This window comes from Passer montanus, unplaced genomic scaffold (assembly GCF_014805655.1).
Source record: "Passer montanus isolate IOZ18808 unplaced genomic scaffold, ASM1480565v1 scaffold7, whole genome shotgun sequence".
Lineage (NCBI taxonomy): Eukaryota > Metazoa > Chordata > Aves > Passeriformes > Passeridae > Passer > Passer montanus.
This window is the reverse complement of record NW_024372147.1, coordinates 6254253-6269617: the sequence shown is the minus strand read 5'-3', so window position 1 is coordinate 6269617 and position 15365 is coordinate 6254253. Positions and strand designations below refer to the sequence as shown.

General features: G+C 39.5%; 1 protein-coding gene across 1 annotated transcript in view; it reads left to right on the top strand.

Annotated features, from left to right (window-relative positions):
* FOCAD (focadhesin) overlaps nt 1-15365 on the top strand; it is an 88990-nt gene continuing 73625 nt past the window's right edge. The window contains exons 1-6 of the mRNA XM_039729800.1: nt 1-29; nt 3881-3983; nt 4438-4529; nt 7375-7449; nt 9095-9249; nt 13779-13883. Of these exons, the coding sequence (XP_039585734.1) occupies nt 4473-4529; nt 7375-7449; nt 9095-9249; nt 13779-13883 (392 nt within the window). The 5' untranslated portion in view covers nt 1-29; nt 3881-3983; nt 4438-4472. The remainder of the gene's footprint in view (nt 30-3880; nt 3984-4437; nt 4530-7374; nt 7450-9094; nt 9250-13778; nt 13884-15365) is intronic.

Sequence of the window (15365 nt, the reverse complement as noted above, 5' to 3'; positions counted from 1 at the left end):
CCGGCCCGGCCCGGCCCGGCCCGGCCGAGGTGAGGGGCCCCGGGGAGCGCGGGGCGGGCGGCGGGAGCGATCCGCGGCGGCAGGACGGCAGCGAAGTAAAGGCAGCTGCCGCTGCTGCCCTGTGTGAGGGGGTGTTGGTTGTTTTACGTTCTTGTTTAAAGCTGGTAGCTCTGAGATGTTTGCCTGTGTCGCACGCAAGCCGTAAGGGTGTGTGCAGGTGTTCTCACTCCTGGCCTGGTAGGAACACCAGTTTGAATCGAGAGTCCTTAAAAGGAGCCAATGGCTCTGAGACCACAGGCGAGAAATGTGGTCTCGGTGCTCCCTGCGCTGTTTTTCTGTTACGTGGCTTAACTTACCTTGACAGAGATTCTTCTGGAGAACTGGACTAGATCCAGAAGTATAATGCAGTGACAGCCTCTCTGTGGTTCACGTGAATTAGCAATGCTTGTGCCTCCTAGTGTTAGGATGCTTTATTAGATTTGCGTGGCAAGGATGTGGTAGCAGAAAGGTTACAGGGGTGGCCTCTGGGAGAAGCTGCCAAAACCTTTCCTCATGTCTGACAGAGCCAATGCCAGCTGGCTCCAAATGGACCGGCCACTGGCCGGGGCCAAGCCCATCAGGGATGGTGGCAGCACCTCGGGGATAACAAGTTTGAGAAGGTGAAAAACTGCTACACAACAGCAGCCCAAGGAGAGAAGTGAGAACATGAGAGAAACCGCCCTGCGGACACCGAGGTGCAGAAGGCGGGAGAGGAGACGCTCCGGATGCTGGAGCAGAGATTGCTCTGCAGCCCATAGTGAAGACTGGCTGGTAAAGTAGCCCGTGCGTGTTGCAGCCCATGGAAGTCCATGATGAAGCAGGTGTCCACATGCAGCCAGTGGAGAACTCCATGCTAGACTGGTTGGATGCCCAGAGGAGACTGTCACTCCATGGAGAGGAAGCCATGCTGGAACAGGCTTCTGAAAGGACCAGTGGGACCATGGAGGCAGGAACCCATGCTGAAACAAGTTTTCTGGCAAGACTTAGGATCCACAATTGAGCAGTCTGTTCCTGAACACCTGTAGCCCATAGAAGGGACCCACGCTGGAGCAGTTAATGAAGAACTGCAGACTGTGGTTGGGATCCCATGCTGCAGCTGGGAAAAGTGTGACTGCGACCTTATTTCCTGATCCCCTACTCCATTTATGGGGAAGAGGTAGAGAAGTTGTAGTGAGTGAAGTTGACCCCAGAAGGAAGGAAAGGTGGGGGGAATGTGTTTCTAAATCTTTTTATATTTCCTTTTATTCTACTCAGTTTTCATTGGTAAAAATAAATTTCCTTGGCTTGAGTCAGTTTTCCCTATAACAGTAATTGCTGATTGATCTTCTGTCATTATGTCATAAGCCCTTAATCATATTTTTACCCCTTTTCCAGTTGAGGGGCAGTGATAGAAAAACTTTTTGGCTGGCTTGCAGTAAGGCAAGCTTAAGGTTACACAGATGCTTATGGCTTACATTGACTAAGTTGGGTAAGCAAGCTGAGGTCCCTTTCCAACACCTTGTTTTTTTCTTTCTTTATCTTGCGTGTCTGTGTGGATGGTTTTGGGGTGGATGGTTTTTAAGTGTGTGGTTAATGTTGTATCACAGAATGTCCTGAGGTGGAAGGGACCCACAGTCTTAGAATCGTAGAGGTTGAAAAAGACTTTCAAGATCATCAAGTCCAGCATTTAACTGAAAAACACAATTTCAGCTAAACGATAGCCCAAAGTCCCACATCCAGTCATTTCTTGAACACTTCCAGGGGTGGTGACTCCGCCACTTCCATCCTTGTGGGTTTTCAGGACTCCACTGGATTTGGTAGAGAGGAAGATTCAGACCAGTTTTGATGAGAGGATTGGACTACATGAACTCTGGAAATTTTGTTCTAAAACTGTCTGGTTCAATGATTCTTACTAGGAATAATACACATGGATATGGATTTACCAAGGAAAAATTATGCCTGACCCACATGATTGCCTTTAATGAATAATAATTGGATTTGCAGTCGAGTGGAGGAGTAAGTGTCATTTACTTCCTCTTGAACAAGGTTTTCAACACTGTCTCCCCCCTGTTCCTGTATCAAAGGTAGGATGTGTTTCTGCTGGCAGGGCTGCCCTCTGCATGGACTAGAAGAACAGGTGATAGAAACCTGAGGAATTTCAGCAATGACAAATGCCCTGTCTTGGCCCACCACTTAGGGATGGGCTGGGGAGTAGTTCTGTGGTGGCCGTAGGCCCTGGCAGGCATTGCCCTAGAATGTGTGGCAGAGCTCTGACTGGGTGTGATCTGTCCGCCTACACTCAACACTTAGATCTCATATTGACATGTCCAGTTCTGGATCCTTGTGTAGGGAGAAATAGTGAGTGAATTCAGCAGAGATCATGGAGGTAATGGGGCTGGGGCCCTTTCCCTGTGAGGAGAGGCTGTGGTTTCTAGGACCGTTCAGCTGGGAAAAGGGACAGCTGAATAGTGGTAGCCAATAGCAGCCCTGACACCAGTGGGAGGGGATGAAAGAAGGCATAGCCAGGCACTTCACTGGAGTTCTTGGAAAAAAGAGCTAAAGGTTAGTGATGGAGAAAAAGCTTTTGTTGATCAGGAGAGCTCAGTAAAGTGGTGCCTTCCCTGATCTTGAGAGCTTTTCAAAGCCAAACTGGAGCAAAGCTTTGAGCAACCTGGTCTGACTACATGTCTGAACTTCCTTTGAATGGGAGGTTGAAAAAAAAAAGCATCTTTAGGTCTCTGCCAGCCTTGATTATTCATGTATCCTGTAAACTTTATGGACATTCCATATGGATACGCTGTTACCTTTGCTAAGGGTGAATGCTGAAGACTGAGGAACTGTTTAGGTAGTGTTTAATTTAATTTCACTGATACAGCTGTTGCATTGTATCTATCCTGTGGATGTTTAGTTTAGATTGATAGAAATTTAGGATTTGTGTCTGATTCAAGGGCAACAGACTTCTAGTCTATTTGGAAGAGCTGATTTGTGCTTACATTGAAAGTAAGTTCTGTGCTTGTAATGATTCTCTGTAGTAGTTTTTCCTTTTAATGTGGGTAAAAAAAAAAAAAATTACCTGATGAGAGATACAATATAATTCCAGTGTGTTCATGCCAAAACTATCCAAGAAGGAGCCTTACCTCATTTTTCTGCTTCTTGGGTAGAAATGAGGGGGCTTGGGTTTATGTATACAGATAGGCTGATCTATCTAGATATATCTTACCCATGCTCAAGAGATCTAGGTACATCTGGAATTGTTTGCTGTAGCAATATTTAAAATTTTTAAAAGCAAGCTATCAGCTCTAGTTTGAGTGTTCATTTATTATATGGACACCTATTGTCTCAAAATGCCATAACATCTATTCTAAAACTATACATAGCATACCAGCATCAGTGTTGGGTTTTTTCCCTCCTGCATTTTCAGACATGTAATCCACAAGTATTTGGCAATACCTCACTGCTTAACTGTGAGGAATTTATGTTCACTGATCTATTAATGTAGCCATTAATTTTGAGTTTTCCTGCCACAAGTGGTATTTTTGTGGCACATGCTGTGTTGCTTGTATCCAGGCTTTAATTCCATCTTTTTTTTTTAAAGTCAGTGGCAAGATTCTGAATGTACCACACTGATAGCAGGTCTTGAAATTTGAGTATTTTGCATGTATATATTTACTCATTGCTTATTGCAAAGGATTATGCTTAAGTTTTCAACAAGTACTACTTTTTTGTTTTTTTGAGGAAGCCATTCCAAGGGATTGGAGGTGAGTTTACTATAAACTCATATATAAAAATATTTGAGTATTTGCCATGGCCATCAGTTTCATTGGTGGGCAATAAACTGACTTCTGATTTCTCTTAAATGTAGGTTCACATGTGCTTGTGAGTACCTGCATATTCCAACTTACAGAGAAGGTTTTCACTTCAAGTGTTCCAGCCCCTAACTACAATTAACATTTTCAGTCTCACAGGTTAGTCTTTTGTTTGTTTTACTTCTGGTTTTGCATGAAATTATATAAAGTTTGTGGATAATTTTGCATTTTAAATAATATTTGTGAGACTGTGAACATTCTTTTTGACCTCTCTTATTTTCAGTTCAGTGATATATACTTAAAATGCTCTCAAGAATACGTGCTCTCAGAGTACACATATGCTGTGCCATATAGAATAGTATATGTGTTGCAGCTTTAAGAAATGTCTGTAATCCGTTCTTTGTGCAGGACCAATGAGTATTCACAATTTCTTGGGTTCAAACCCAAAAGACAAAGTGATATGGTAGACTTCAGAGGGGGAAGAAAATGCTGTAATGCTTGCATGTGTCGTTAAATACAACATAAATTGGAGGGCAATGGGAATCAAGAGGGTGTAAAAAATAGTATGCTGTCCTTCGTAATCCTATGTATATTTTTTTAATATCTCTTGCAGGGTGAAATTTGACAGTGTCATATGACAGAACCAAAATGTTGGATGACATCAAGAAGCGATTTGAATTTCCTAATGCAGTTGTTCAGTCACAGGTAATTTTTTTAAAGCATGAAAACAAATGAAGCTGTCTGTGGAAATTTTTGTTCTAACAGCTGCTGCTCATCTGCCTATCTGTTTGTTTTTTTTCAAAGTCAGAAGACCAGAGAAACAGAGTATTCTTAAATCACATCAAATCCTAATTGCTCTCTCTGTGTAATTGAAACACAGGACATAATTGCTCATCACTATAAAGTCTCTTAGTAAAATCAGAAACTTTCCATGACTGGAAGGTTGGACTGTGGCCAAGTGGTTTTTAGTGACCTTGTGATCTCAAGAAGCCAGAAATTACAAGATGTTATGTGTGGGGCTGAAATACTTTGTAATATTTAATAGAAATGCTCTGTTTCTTCCTTGATGGTGAGAGCTAATGAACTACTGCAGTCTTGTCTGTCATCAAGGGATAAATATACGCAGCTCAGCTCAGCCCCTTTTATTTTCTGATCCATGCATTTGCTCCTCGTCGTTTTCATCTGAAATTATAATGTACAAAAAATGTTTATCATAGTACGTTTAATGGACAGGAAAGAGTAATAGTAGTAATGGTCTCTGGTTCTTTGGTAACATACATGTTCTTTACTTTGGTAATTTCTCATTTCAGTTAAAAAGGTAGCTCTTTGGCTGTAAGTTCATTGCTAATTTCCCTGTTTCCTTCTTCATCCTGTTTTGTATTTGGGATTAAATATGTACCCATTTGTTTGGTGAAGTAAGTTGATCAGAATGCAGTCTGTACGACCTGGTGCCTCTCTTGCTTCTTCATTTCGGTCAGTTCACCTTGGTTTAACAGTAATTAGATTTGAAAGAGAGATCCAAGTCTACTTGTCATCAACTTGGCATTTGGGAGAGAAAGCTGGAGCTCATCTAAGGACTAGCAGAGTCTTGCACTGCAGATGAGGTTATACCATTAGCCTTGATGAGTAGGACTCGGCATTTTTGAAGCAGTTAATTTTTCTTTAGCGCAGAATGTCCCTGTAGTACACTGTTGTATTGCTTAAATGTCTTGGCTCATTATTACAGCTGCACATCATTAAGATCTACTAATGTTCTTTGGTTGATTTTGTCCTGTTCTTTGGCTGTTTTGATAGTTTCCAGTTGTATTCTGACCCTGGAAAGCACTCTGTAATCTTCAAACTATAATCAGGTCAGGATTCAACTTCATGAGAGATGTCTCCTCTTTCTGGGACCAACCAAGATATCTGCTCTGCAGAGTGTGTAGTCTACATACGATTAGAAAAGTGAGGAACTTGAGCACAGATTTGTAGGTTGTGAAGTTTTACTGCTTATTCAAGTTCTAGAAGTGCAGGGAACTAATCTACATTTTCACTTTCCTGTATAGCTAGGTCTCTGCAAAAGCCAAGTTTCTATTGATAAGCCCCTTTTCCTGTGTAACAGAAGTGTCTTAAGGATGTAGGTGTGAATTAACTTCTGAAGGTTCTTTTAAGCAGGAAGAAGATGTAGGCTTCCCTTGTAAATGCACTGAAAGAGATCTATCTGCCTGGGGAGCACACTGTTGCTTTTGTAACCAGAGATAAATCTCTGACTTGGTCCCATTTTCTCCTTCCATTTCCTCAAGAGTAAGATTTCCAAATAACCTGTCTTTTTAAGTCAAATTTGTTTGAGTATATTTCCTTACTTGTGAAAACATAGTCCTTGTAATCAAGGAGTGCTTTGGGTGCTGTCTTTACAAGAAATATAAGCTCTTATTTAGGTTTGTTATGACAGGTTAGCAACTGGTGCATGACTGAAGTGGAAATAAATCTTGAAAGGAGAAGGAATCTTGAAATACTGAAAATAGTCTGTTCCTGTCTCTTTATATACTAACAAAAATGAAATGCTAATTTTTATTTTTATTCATTACTGGCCTACTTTACTTTTTCCAAACGTAATGATCTGTCATTAGCAGAGAAGAGTAGATGCAGCAGCTGTTCTGGGCACATTGATAGTCTGAAACACTTTTGTGCTGTTACTATGAAAACATATCTTTCTGTGTCTTTCACAAAAATGGGTTTTCTGTGTAACAGTATCAATAATTATTAAACAAGACAGAGTAAGATATTGCTGATGCGTCAGAAAACAAAAGCCTAGGTTCAAACAATCTGACGCCTTTGCGTGTATTTCAGTTCACGTTTAGATTTTGAAAGACAGTTTGAGGATATCAGACTTCTACTGAAATACAATGAGGAACTTAATCTTTACCTCAAAAGACTGAACCTGTGCTGTTTTGAGGAACTGGAGCTTTTTGTTTTGAAGACCTTGACTATTTAAAACTTGTTAATGATTTCTGCCATGGCATAGCTTAATAAGGAGTAATGCTAATGTCAAATGTCCTGTTTAAAGTAAATGAAATATTTCTGGCAGGAGCTGTGATAAAGTGCCAAGTGCTTAAGGCAAAACTTGTGGTGCAAAAATTTGGGTAATTGCTTAGATATGCAGTGTTCTGCTTTTAAGGACATGGAGATCTGTGCAGCAATGGAGGTATAAGGTATATAGTTTATTGAAGTTGTTGCATCAAAATATCTGCAATTCCAAAATACCTATGTACCTGTAAAAAGAGGCCTTTGGACGTATGTGGACCCCTGTGGAAGTTTGTTTCTTTTGTGCCTCAGCATAACAGTAAAAGTGCGTATATTAACATTATGGAAATTTTGAAATTTCTGACGCCTATTTCAGCTTCAGTATCCATAAGGTTGGTATTTCAGTCATAATAAAATTATCATAAACAACAGCATTGTAAAGACTTCTTAATGGAGAATTTAAAAATAATGCATGTGCTTTTTATTTGTTTTCATTTTATTTCTTTTAATGCATCTTTGTGTGGCTTTTGTTTCTTTTTCTCTTTAGGCAGTGGGCCATCTGATTGCTGCAGTGCTGAAAGAAAAAGTTTCTTCTAAGAAGATCAGACAGGCTTCTGACCAGGTCTGTGGCATTTTTTTCACTTTTGTCTCCTCTTCCATCCTTATGTGATTATTCTCTGTGCTTTTTCTAGGTTTTCCCATTTTCCACTGTCTAATTTTAATACAGTTCTAGAAGTTAAATAAGGTAGTTATCAATATGTATTTGGCCATACAGAAACAGTTAAACTCTGGCATCAGAAGAGCAGTTTTGCTTCCATTACTAGACTTAATGGCAGAAGCCTTAATCCTGCAGAATACCTATATCCAGCTATGTTCAGTTTAACAGAGTTTAATTTAGTTATGTTACTGAGAGTGAAGTACGTAGACTGAGACCTTGTCTCTTGAGTTGGAAATTTGTATAAATTGCTATAAAAATTTCAAGAAGTATGGCATTTTACATACCTGCATTGGTGTTATATTTCATATGAAGTAACTAGACCTTGTGTTTATTCGGGAGGGAGCAGGATGTAAAGGCATACTTAGCATTTGCATTTTAAATTAGTCAAGCTCACTTAAGTGCATGTCTTGTTAACAGAGAGGTATATGAAATGCTAGCAATTGTGTCACAGTAAATGGGAAAGGTGTTAGTTAGAATTTGTTCCTCTGGTTTTTCTCCCCAAAAGCTGACATGTCTAGAAATGAACAGAAATTCATCTGTGGATTTTTATTCCACAGTATGGGGACTTCACCCTTACATACCCAGACCTGGAAAGCGCTAAGTTTTGATGTGAGGGCGTTTTGGAGGTGTGTAGTTTATCTGACAATTCTTTCACAGTCCTGATCACAATCAAGTTCCCAAATTATGTTCTGGTTTTGAGCTACAAGGTGATATTTTCCCCTTAATGCTGCTTATATAAGGTATTAAACTGAAATACAGCAACACATTCTAACATGCTAGGAAGCAGAAGATTGTGCTGGTTAGACATTGCAGAGTCCCTTTATACTCAAGAGCGTTTTGCAGTGTTGGTTGTTTTAAAACCATCCTTGTTCTCCAGTTGAAAGTCTCAAAGTCAGCAAACTAATCTGTGAATACTAATTTACCATGGAAACCAGCAATAGTTTTGATGGTTACTGCCAAATCTTTGTGCTTACTAGCAAATAGAACTTTGTATTTAGTAAAGGTGAGTTATCTTTGGATAGCCCTTCGTACTCCCGTCTTCAGCTGTGTGTGCTACACCTTGGTGTAGACATAGCTTGTCATGGCAGTTTGTGAGTTGACTCCAATTGCATCCTTATTTTTTAACCTGCCTATTGGTGCCCTATCCCTGGATGTGTTCAAGGTCAGGTTGGATGGGACCCTGGGCAACCTGACATGGCATCCCTTTCCGTATCCCAGACTTGGAACTAGATGGTCTTTAAGGTCACTTCCAACACAATCCACTCCATGATTCTATCTGCATAGGCACAGCTGAAAAATTCATCTGTATTACCTTTTTGTCAGAGACAGTAAGTGGTGCCCTACCATGGGCCTAGCAGAGGGCAGGCAAGGACCTGTCCCTGCTTTTCCTGACTTTTCTTTCACTTTTTGTCCTGACTTTCTCAGGAATCAAATCCGTACCCCAGCTACCTCTTGTGCTCTCTAAGGCTTCAGGAGAAGTGTTTGAGATGAACAAAGACAAATCAGTGTGATCCTTCTCATTACTTGTGTCCCATGCTTTTGCTTTCAGACTCCTGCTCTGAACCTGCTTTGGGAGAAGTGCTGCAGTGAGAATGTTGCTTTGCGAACAGCCTGCTCCGAGGGCTTGGTGGCACTTGTGGTGGAGAAACATGCTGAGCTTGACTATGTTCTTCATGGAGCTCTCAACCTGATTCCCTCAGCAAGGTAGCGTTTGCTTGCCTAATTTTTGTCAGCTGGTTATCAGTCATGGCTTTTCCCTTACAAATGTAGAGGAAGAAGAGAAGTTCTGTGTCAGTATCTTCAGACACACCATGGCATTAAGGACTGCTACTGCCCTGCCACTCTGCTGGAGGATGTTACTTTCACCTTTGCTGTGTGACAGTGTAGGTCTAAGATAAAAACTCTCAGAGTATTCTATGGATGTAAGCTGAAATTGTTAGTAGTTCAGGCTAGTGCTCTGTACTTTGAACTGTTGAACCTCACAAGTCAATGAAATGCTTAGTTTTGTTGTCCCTACCGTAGAAGAGGGAAAGCAAATGATAGCAACTTCCATTATGAGGGAGTATGTTGTGGTTTAACCTCAGGCAGCAGCCAAGCCGCATGCAGATGCTCACTCACTTCCCTGCCAGTAGGATTAGGGAGAGGGTAAAAGCTGGAAAACATGTGGGTTGAAATAAGGAAAGTTTGAGAAAGAGTGAAAGCTGTGCACACAGGCAAGCGGGTGTTCAGCCATCTCCAAGAGAGCAGGGTCCCATCACACGTAATGGTGACTTGGGAAAATAAATGCCATCATTCCAAATACCCCCTCTTCTTTCCCTCAATTTTATATACTGAGCATGATGTCATATTGTCTGGAATGTCTCTTTGGTCAGTTGGAGTCACCCGTCTTGGCTCTGTCTTCTCCCAACCTGTCAAGTACCCCAAACTTCCTCCCCTTTGTGGTAGCATGAAAAGCAGAAAAGGCTGTGTGTAAGCCCTGCTCAGCAATGACAAAAACATCTCTGTATAATCAACCTGTGTTCAGCACAAATCTAAAACACAGCCCCATACCAGCCCCTGTGAAGGGAATTAACCGTATCCCAGCCAAAACTAGCACAGAGGGAAATAACTTCATCAGTTTGTCAAAAAACTGATTGCTTAAATAAAGTGACCATAAGAATGTGTGTTGGGATTAGGAATGCTGCAGTTTGTTTCCTTGTCTGCTGAGGAGAAAATCACTTTACTTTGAAGTTACTTCCTCCTACACAATTCTGGAAATAGAATGCTTACATTTTGTAAGACATTCATTTGTCTTTTGACCTACACTGCCTGTCCAACATACTGAGAAAATGCATTTGAGAGGAGGGAAAGAGGCACTGTGCATAACATTTAGAAATAGAAAATCAAATGAGGATTGGGGAGAGATCTCCAGCCTTGGGAAGACTGGGGAGAAATTTACCAACCTTATTAAGTTCCCTTTTGACTGCTAAGTGGATTTCTGCACCAAGTTGTGTAATTCTCTTGCTAGAAACTAGTAGAGTTATTTTTAACCAAGCCAGCTATGTATGAGATATGTTATGCTGGTAAACTCAGCACAGAGTCTGCAAGAGCTGTGCTATACAAGACATGTTCTTCATTGCTTCTCAGCTTCACATAATCAGTTTTACGCTAAGGTTTCTCATATTAGAAAAATGTGAACTTTTTCTAACCTTGTGACTTGCTTCTTTACAGCTAGGGCCTTGCTGTGCTGATTCTGTGCTGGGTTTGCTATAAATAACTACCGTTTTCTAGAAGAGGTTTTGTAAATACATTTTTATAGTATGGGTAATCTCTGCAAACCACTGTCCTCCAGGTGATGAAGTTTTGGGGCATTTTTGAGGTTAAGGGAGGATTCTACGTATGTATAACAAATAAGTGAAAGTACCTGTGATAAGACTGTGAGAACCGGAGTCCTGTGGCATAAGGTGGAGTAAAAGTGTTATTAGCTGTGATGCCATCATGATTTTTTGCGTTTTCTTTTTGTATACCTTTTATGTATTCTCAGTATTCTTAACATGCATAGTTTAAATTCTTTGTTATGGTGTCTTAGCTTAAGTCCTGGTATTCTGCTAGGCCAGAAAACCAAACATGCTAAAGGCCTCACAGCTGGGGGCTGGAAAGGCTCATGTTATCTTGAAAAACCAAGGGCCTTTCTAGAACATATTTTGTAAACTAGGCTCAAGCCCATCTGGGAGGCAATACTTTAGAATAGGGAGATGTTATGCCATTAATTTCAGCTCCTCATTGGGGAATCTTTGTCAAATATGCTAATTTGCAAGGTCTGTGAAACTGTGTACATGATATACTGTGTTTGTGCATTTCAGTGTATTCCACCTTGATGAATTATTGCACCTAAGGATAGGTATTAAATACCAAGATAAAAACCCTTTTATCATGTCCAGTTTATAATTCTAAGACCAGGGAAAAGGCATCAGCTATCTCTTGCAGACTAACAAATTTGAATTTGCTCTTCAGCTGAGGGTTTGTTACAGTATCAACAGTTTATAAGGTTATGAAATATTAATACAACTTTGTACTTCACAAAATAAAAAGGGTAAAATGGGATATTTAGAATTAAGTTAGCCTTAAAAACAAATTCAGAGTTACATATTGAAGGGACTACAATCTACCCCAATTCTACATATTTGAAACTTCTTAAATTTTTTTTCATGTGTGAAACCAGCACTTGACTGACTGCCATACTAAGTGCAGGCAAATTATGTAGTAACATTTTATGTATTTTTGGCTTCTTTCCCACTGCCACCCCCTCCTCCCCCAAGCTGCTACAAATGAAACCACATACACCATGGATTGCAAAGCACGGTTTAGGTTGCCTAACCACAGAAGTCTGTGGTTTAAAATGTCTGTAGCCTCAGGAGCTCATTAAACTGACAAGTTCAGATTGACTCTTTTCAGTGCTAGTACTTTTTTTTACCTTGCTTTAGAATTGTAGTCTGCAGTCCATCATCCTGTTCCCTGCCAAAGTTTCATCTGTGTGGCTTTGCAGTGCTTGGTACACAATGTTGCTAAAACAAAAATTAGCAGCTAGTGGCAGCTAACAGAAAGGCATTTGCAGCACCTGAGCACTTTCAGTGCTGAATGGAGTTAGGTGTATATTTTTTTGGTGAAGACTACTCACATTGTATTCTTATTTCTCTTCTGTTGCAATGAATTTTGCAGGGGCTAAGTGCACCTGCTGGATTATATTTAATATATAATGAATATCTATCACACCTGACAAATTATTCACACTGGAAAAGACATTTTGTTTTGGCAGAGGTGAAGATCTTATGTTTATCTGAGTTAACGTGTGGTTCACAATACCTTCTCATTGTATATGTTACTGTACTGTAACTGGCTCATAAGTGTTTCCTTTGATGTTCTAAGAGTTTAAACTTCATGGACCATCATATTCACATGCATGTTTGTGTGTTTATGCATATATAGGAAATATGTTTACATATGTAGATACATACATGTGTATTTTCTCATGTTTTTAGGATTGGTTTTCAGTATTCTGTTCAGGTGATGGTGGGAAAACACTGCCTGTGGTGAATAATGAACAAGGATAAACAATCAATCTACTGAAAAACCTGTGAAACAAATAATTATTGTAATCTTAAAAACACTGTCAGAAGGATTTATATGTAGCATTTTTTCAGAATGTTTTTATTACTGAGCATCCATGCCTGTAGGAGATGGGAAATGGGATGGAAATCCTTGCAATATGACATGCCTTTGTTTTGCTTGTGTTCAGGAGATGAGTGCAAAGCCTAAAGCATCTCTTCTCTCCCTGCTTTCTGCTTGGGAATTAGGAGCAGGAGTACTGAAGTTTCAGAACAGGAAAGATGGTTTTCTTACTAAGTATTTTATGGTTCATTTTTTTCCTCCTTGCTGCAGTTACCCAGTTGAAGCTGGGAAATAAGCTTGGAAATTTCCATTCCACTGGCTTTTTCTAGCAGTGAACAATCTAAAAGGTTTTCTTTTTCCCTCCCATACACCCATTCAAAAATCTCCTTCCTCCTCTGTGTTTTAGGTTGACTATATTGGGATTTAGAAGACTGCAGCACATCTTCCTGTTAGTTGCTTTGCAGCTGAGTTTTGGCAAAACTCTCAATGTCTTCTCATATTGTCAGATTTCAGTATTGTGAGAGCCAGGTGTCACAGCAACCAGTCATTTTAAAGATCACAGGCACATCTTATGATTGGTCCATTTTTGAAAGAAAGAGAGAAATATAAGCATATTCTATCACTTTTGATCTGGGTCCATGCTTTCCAGCATAGAACAGAGAATATAATACTTTGTCTATATATGAACTATAAAAGTATGCGTTTAATGGTGAGGAGATCCACTGTGGGTCTCTCTAGATATTCCCTGGCATGCCATACAGCCTTATAGAAAAGAGTGTGTCTGCAGGTGGTGACAAGTATGGTAAAGGTTTTACGGTTAAAAGTGCTGTTTGCCTTGTATTCCCATTCTTGCCGTAATTGATGGGCGAATATTCTCTTTGCTGTTTCGCTCACTATGTGAAAAGAAAACAATGACACATAAATGCACAATTTGCCCAGAACAATGTGGGAATATGTTAAGAGGACTTAACATAGAACTTAAGTAGAACTCCAGGTCTGAAGTGTCAATTTTGTTCCTTCTCTTATGTATGAATCAATTAATGTAGCTGCACACTTGACATTAACTCAATTCTTTTTGTCAACAGGAATGTGCATGGTTTAGTAAAAACTATTTGCAAGTTAATACAAATTCAAGCTATTCAGCTGGGAAAAGATGGGGATGAGTCTGTTTGGAGTCTATATGGAATCAGGTTAGTTTTGCATTCCTTTATTTAGAAACAATAATAACTTTCTGTCTGATTTCCAGGAAAAAAAAAGAAAAGTAAAGTTAATACTGGATTTTGATCTTACTATTTTTTGTGTATTTTGCTTTGTTCACGTTGCACAGGTAATGAAGTGCTGGCACAGGTAGCCCACAGAGGTTGTGGAATCTCTGTCCTTAGAGATAACGGAACCTGACTGTGTGTGATAATGAGTAGCCTTTACTAGCTGAGTGCTTGGGCATGTGGGTTGGACTGGATGATCTGAGTAGGTCCCTTTCAGCCTAAATGATGATCTGATTCTGTGGTTTTTGGTTTTGTTTTTTTTTTTTTTGGTTGAAAGTTTTAAGGAGTTTTAATACACAGATAAGATTGCCACCATAAGCTCAAAAGGGACAATGGCAGTGGGGCAATGGGAGGCAAGATGGGGAGAAAACAAGTACTAGTACTTGTTCAAATAGTGGATGATTTCTAATATTTCTTTTAATAATTGTTTTATTTTAAATTGATTAATCACTTCCTTCTCACTTGTTTTTCCTATTTTGTTCTTACTATAAAAGTCAAGTACCTGAATGTCTTTGCTGTTAAGGTGATTGATGTGTAACAATAAAATACTTAAAGAGGTAGAGGTACTTATCTAAAGCTTCTTGTCATGCAATATCAGACTTTTGAGGAGGACATCCTAGTGACTTCATCCATTTCTTGAAAAACCATGAGTCAGTACTGACATTAAAAGCCTCTATTGTATCTTTTCTGGAGAACAGAAAAGCTTGGTAGATGTTATGAATGCTTTTCAAGTTACTTTTTATGCAGTGAAGAGGTATCATTGTAGGAGGCTGTAGCTATAATGGCTTAAGGATGTAAAATGCATTATTTGAGAGATAGGAATCATGTCTTTAATTGAGTGAAATGAAATAGTGAAGAAAGTGAAACAGGCTTATTGGTGTGCTGGATGTGTTTGCATTCCTGAAATCCTTCATGTGGCTATATCAGTTCTCTTTACAAAATCCCTATCTGTGTAGAGCACCTTTAAATGAAAAGGTAGGTAACAAAGACAGAATTCTTTTGGAACCTTTTTAAAAAGCTGGTAGAAGAAGCTAAGTTAAAGGAACTTAATTCTGGCTTCATATGAAAAAGAGGGTGGTAGGATGTGACTGGAATAAAGAAATAGTCTCTACCCAGTAGAGCAAAGAAAAGTTATTACATTTTTTCACTCTCATTAAAAGAGATGCTAATGGTAACATATAATGGAGGTGAAATTTAGTAATTCAGAGTGGTATAAAGTAAAGTAATAGAGAACTAAAAATAAGAAGCAGACTTTTATTTAACCAATATGGTTTTTGTTTTCCCTTTTGGTTACAGTTAACTTTAATAAAGAGAAATGATTGCTTGACATAGGGTCAGAGCCCTGAGATTTTGAAACCTGACTTCTCGATTTTAGTGTACAGAACAACCTATCTGTTCATTGTTATG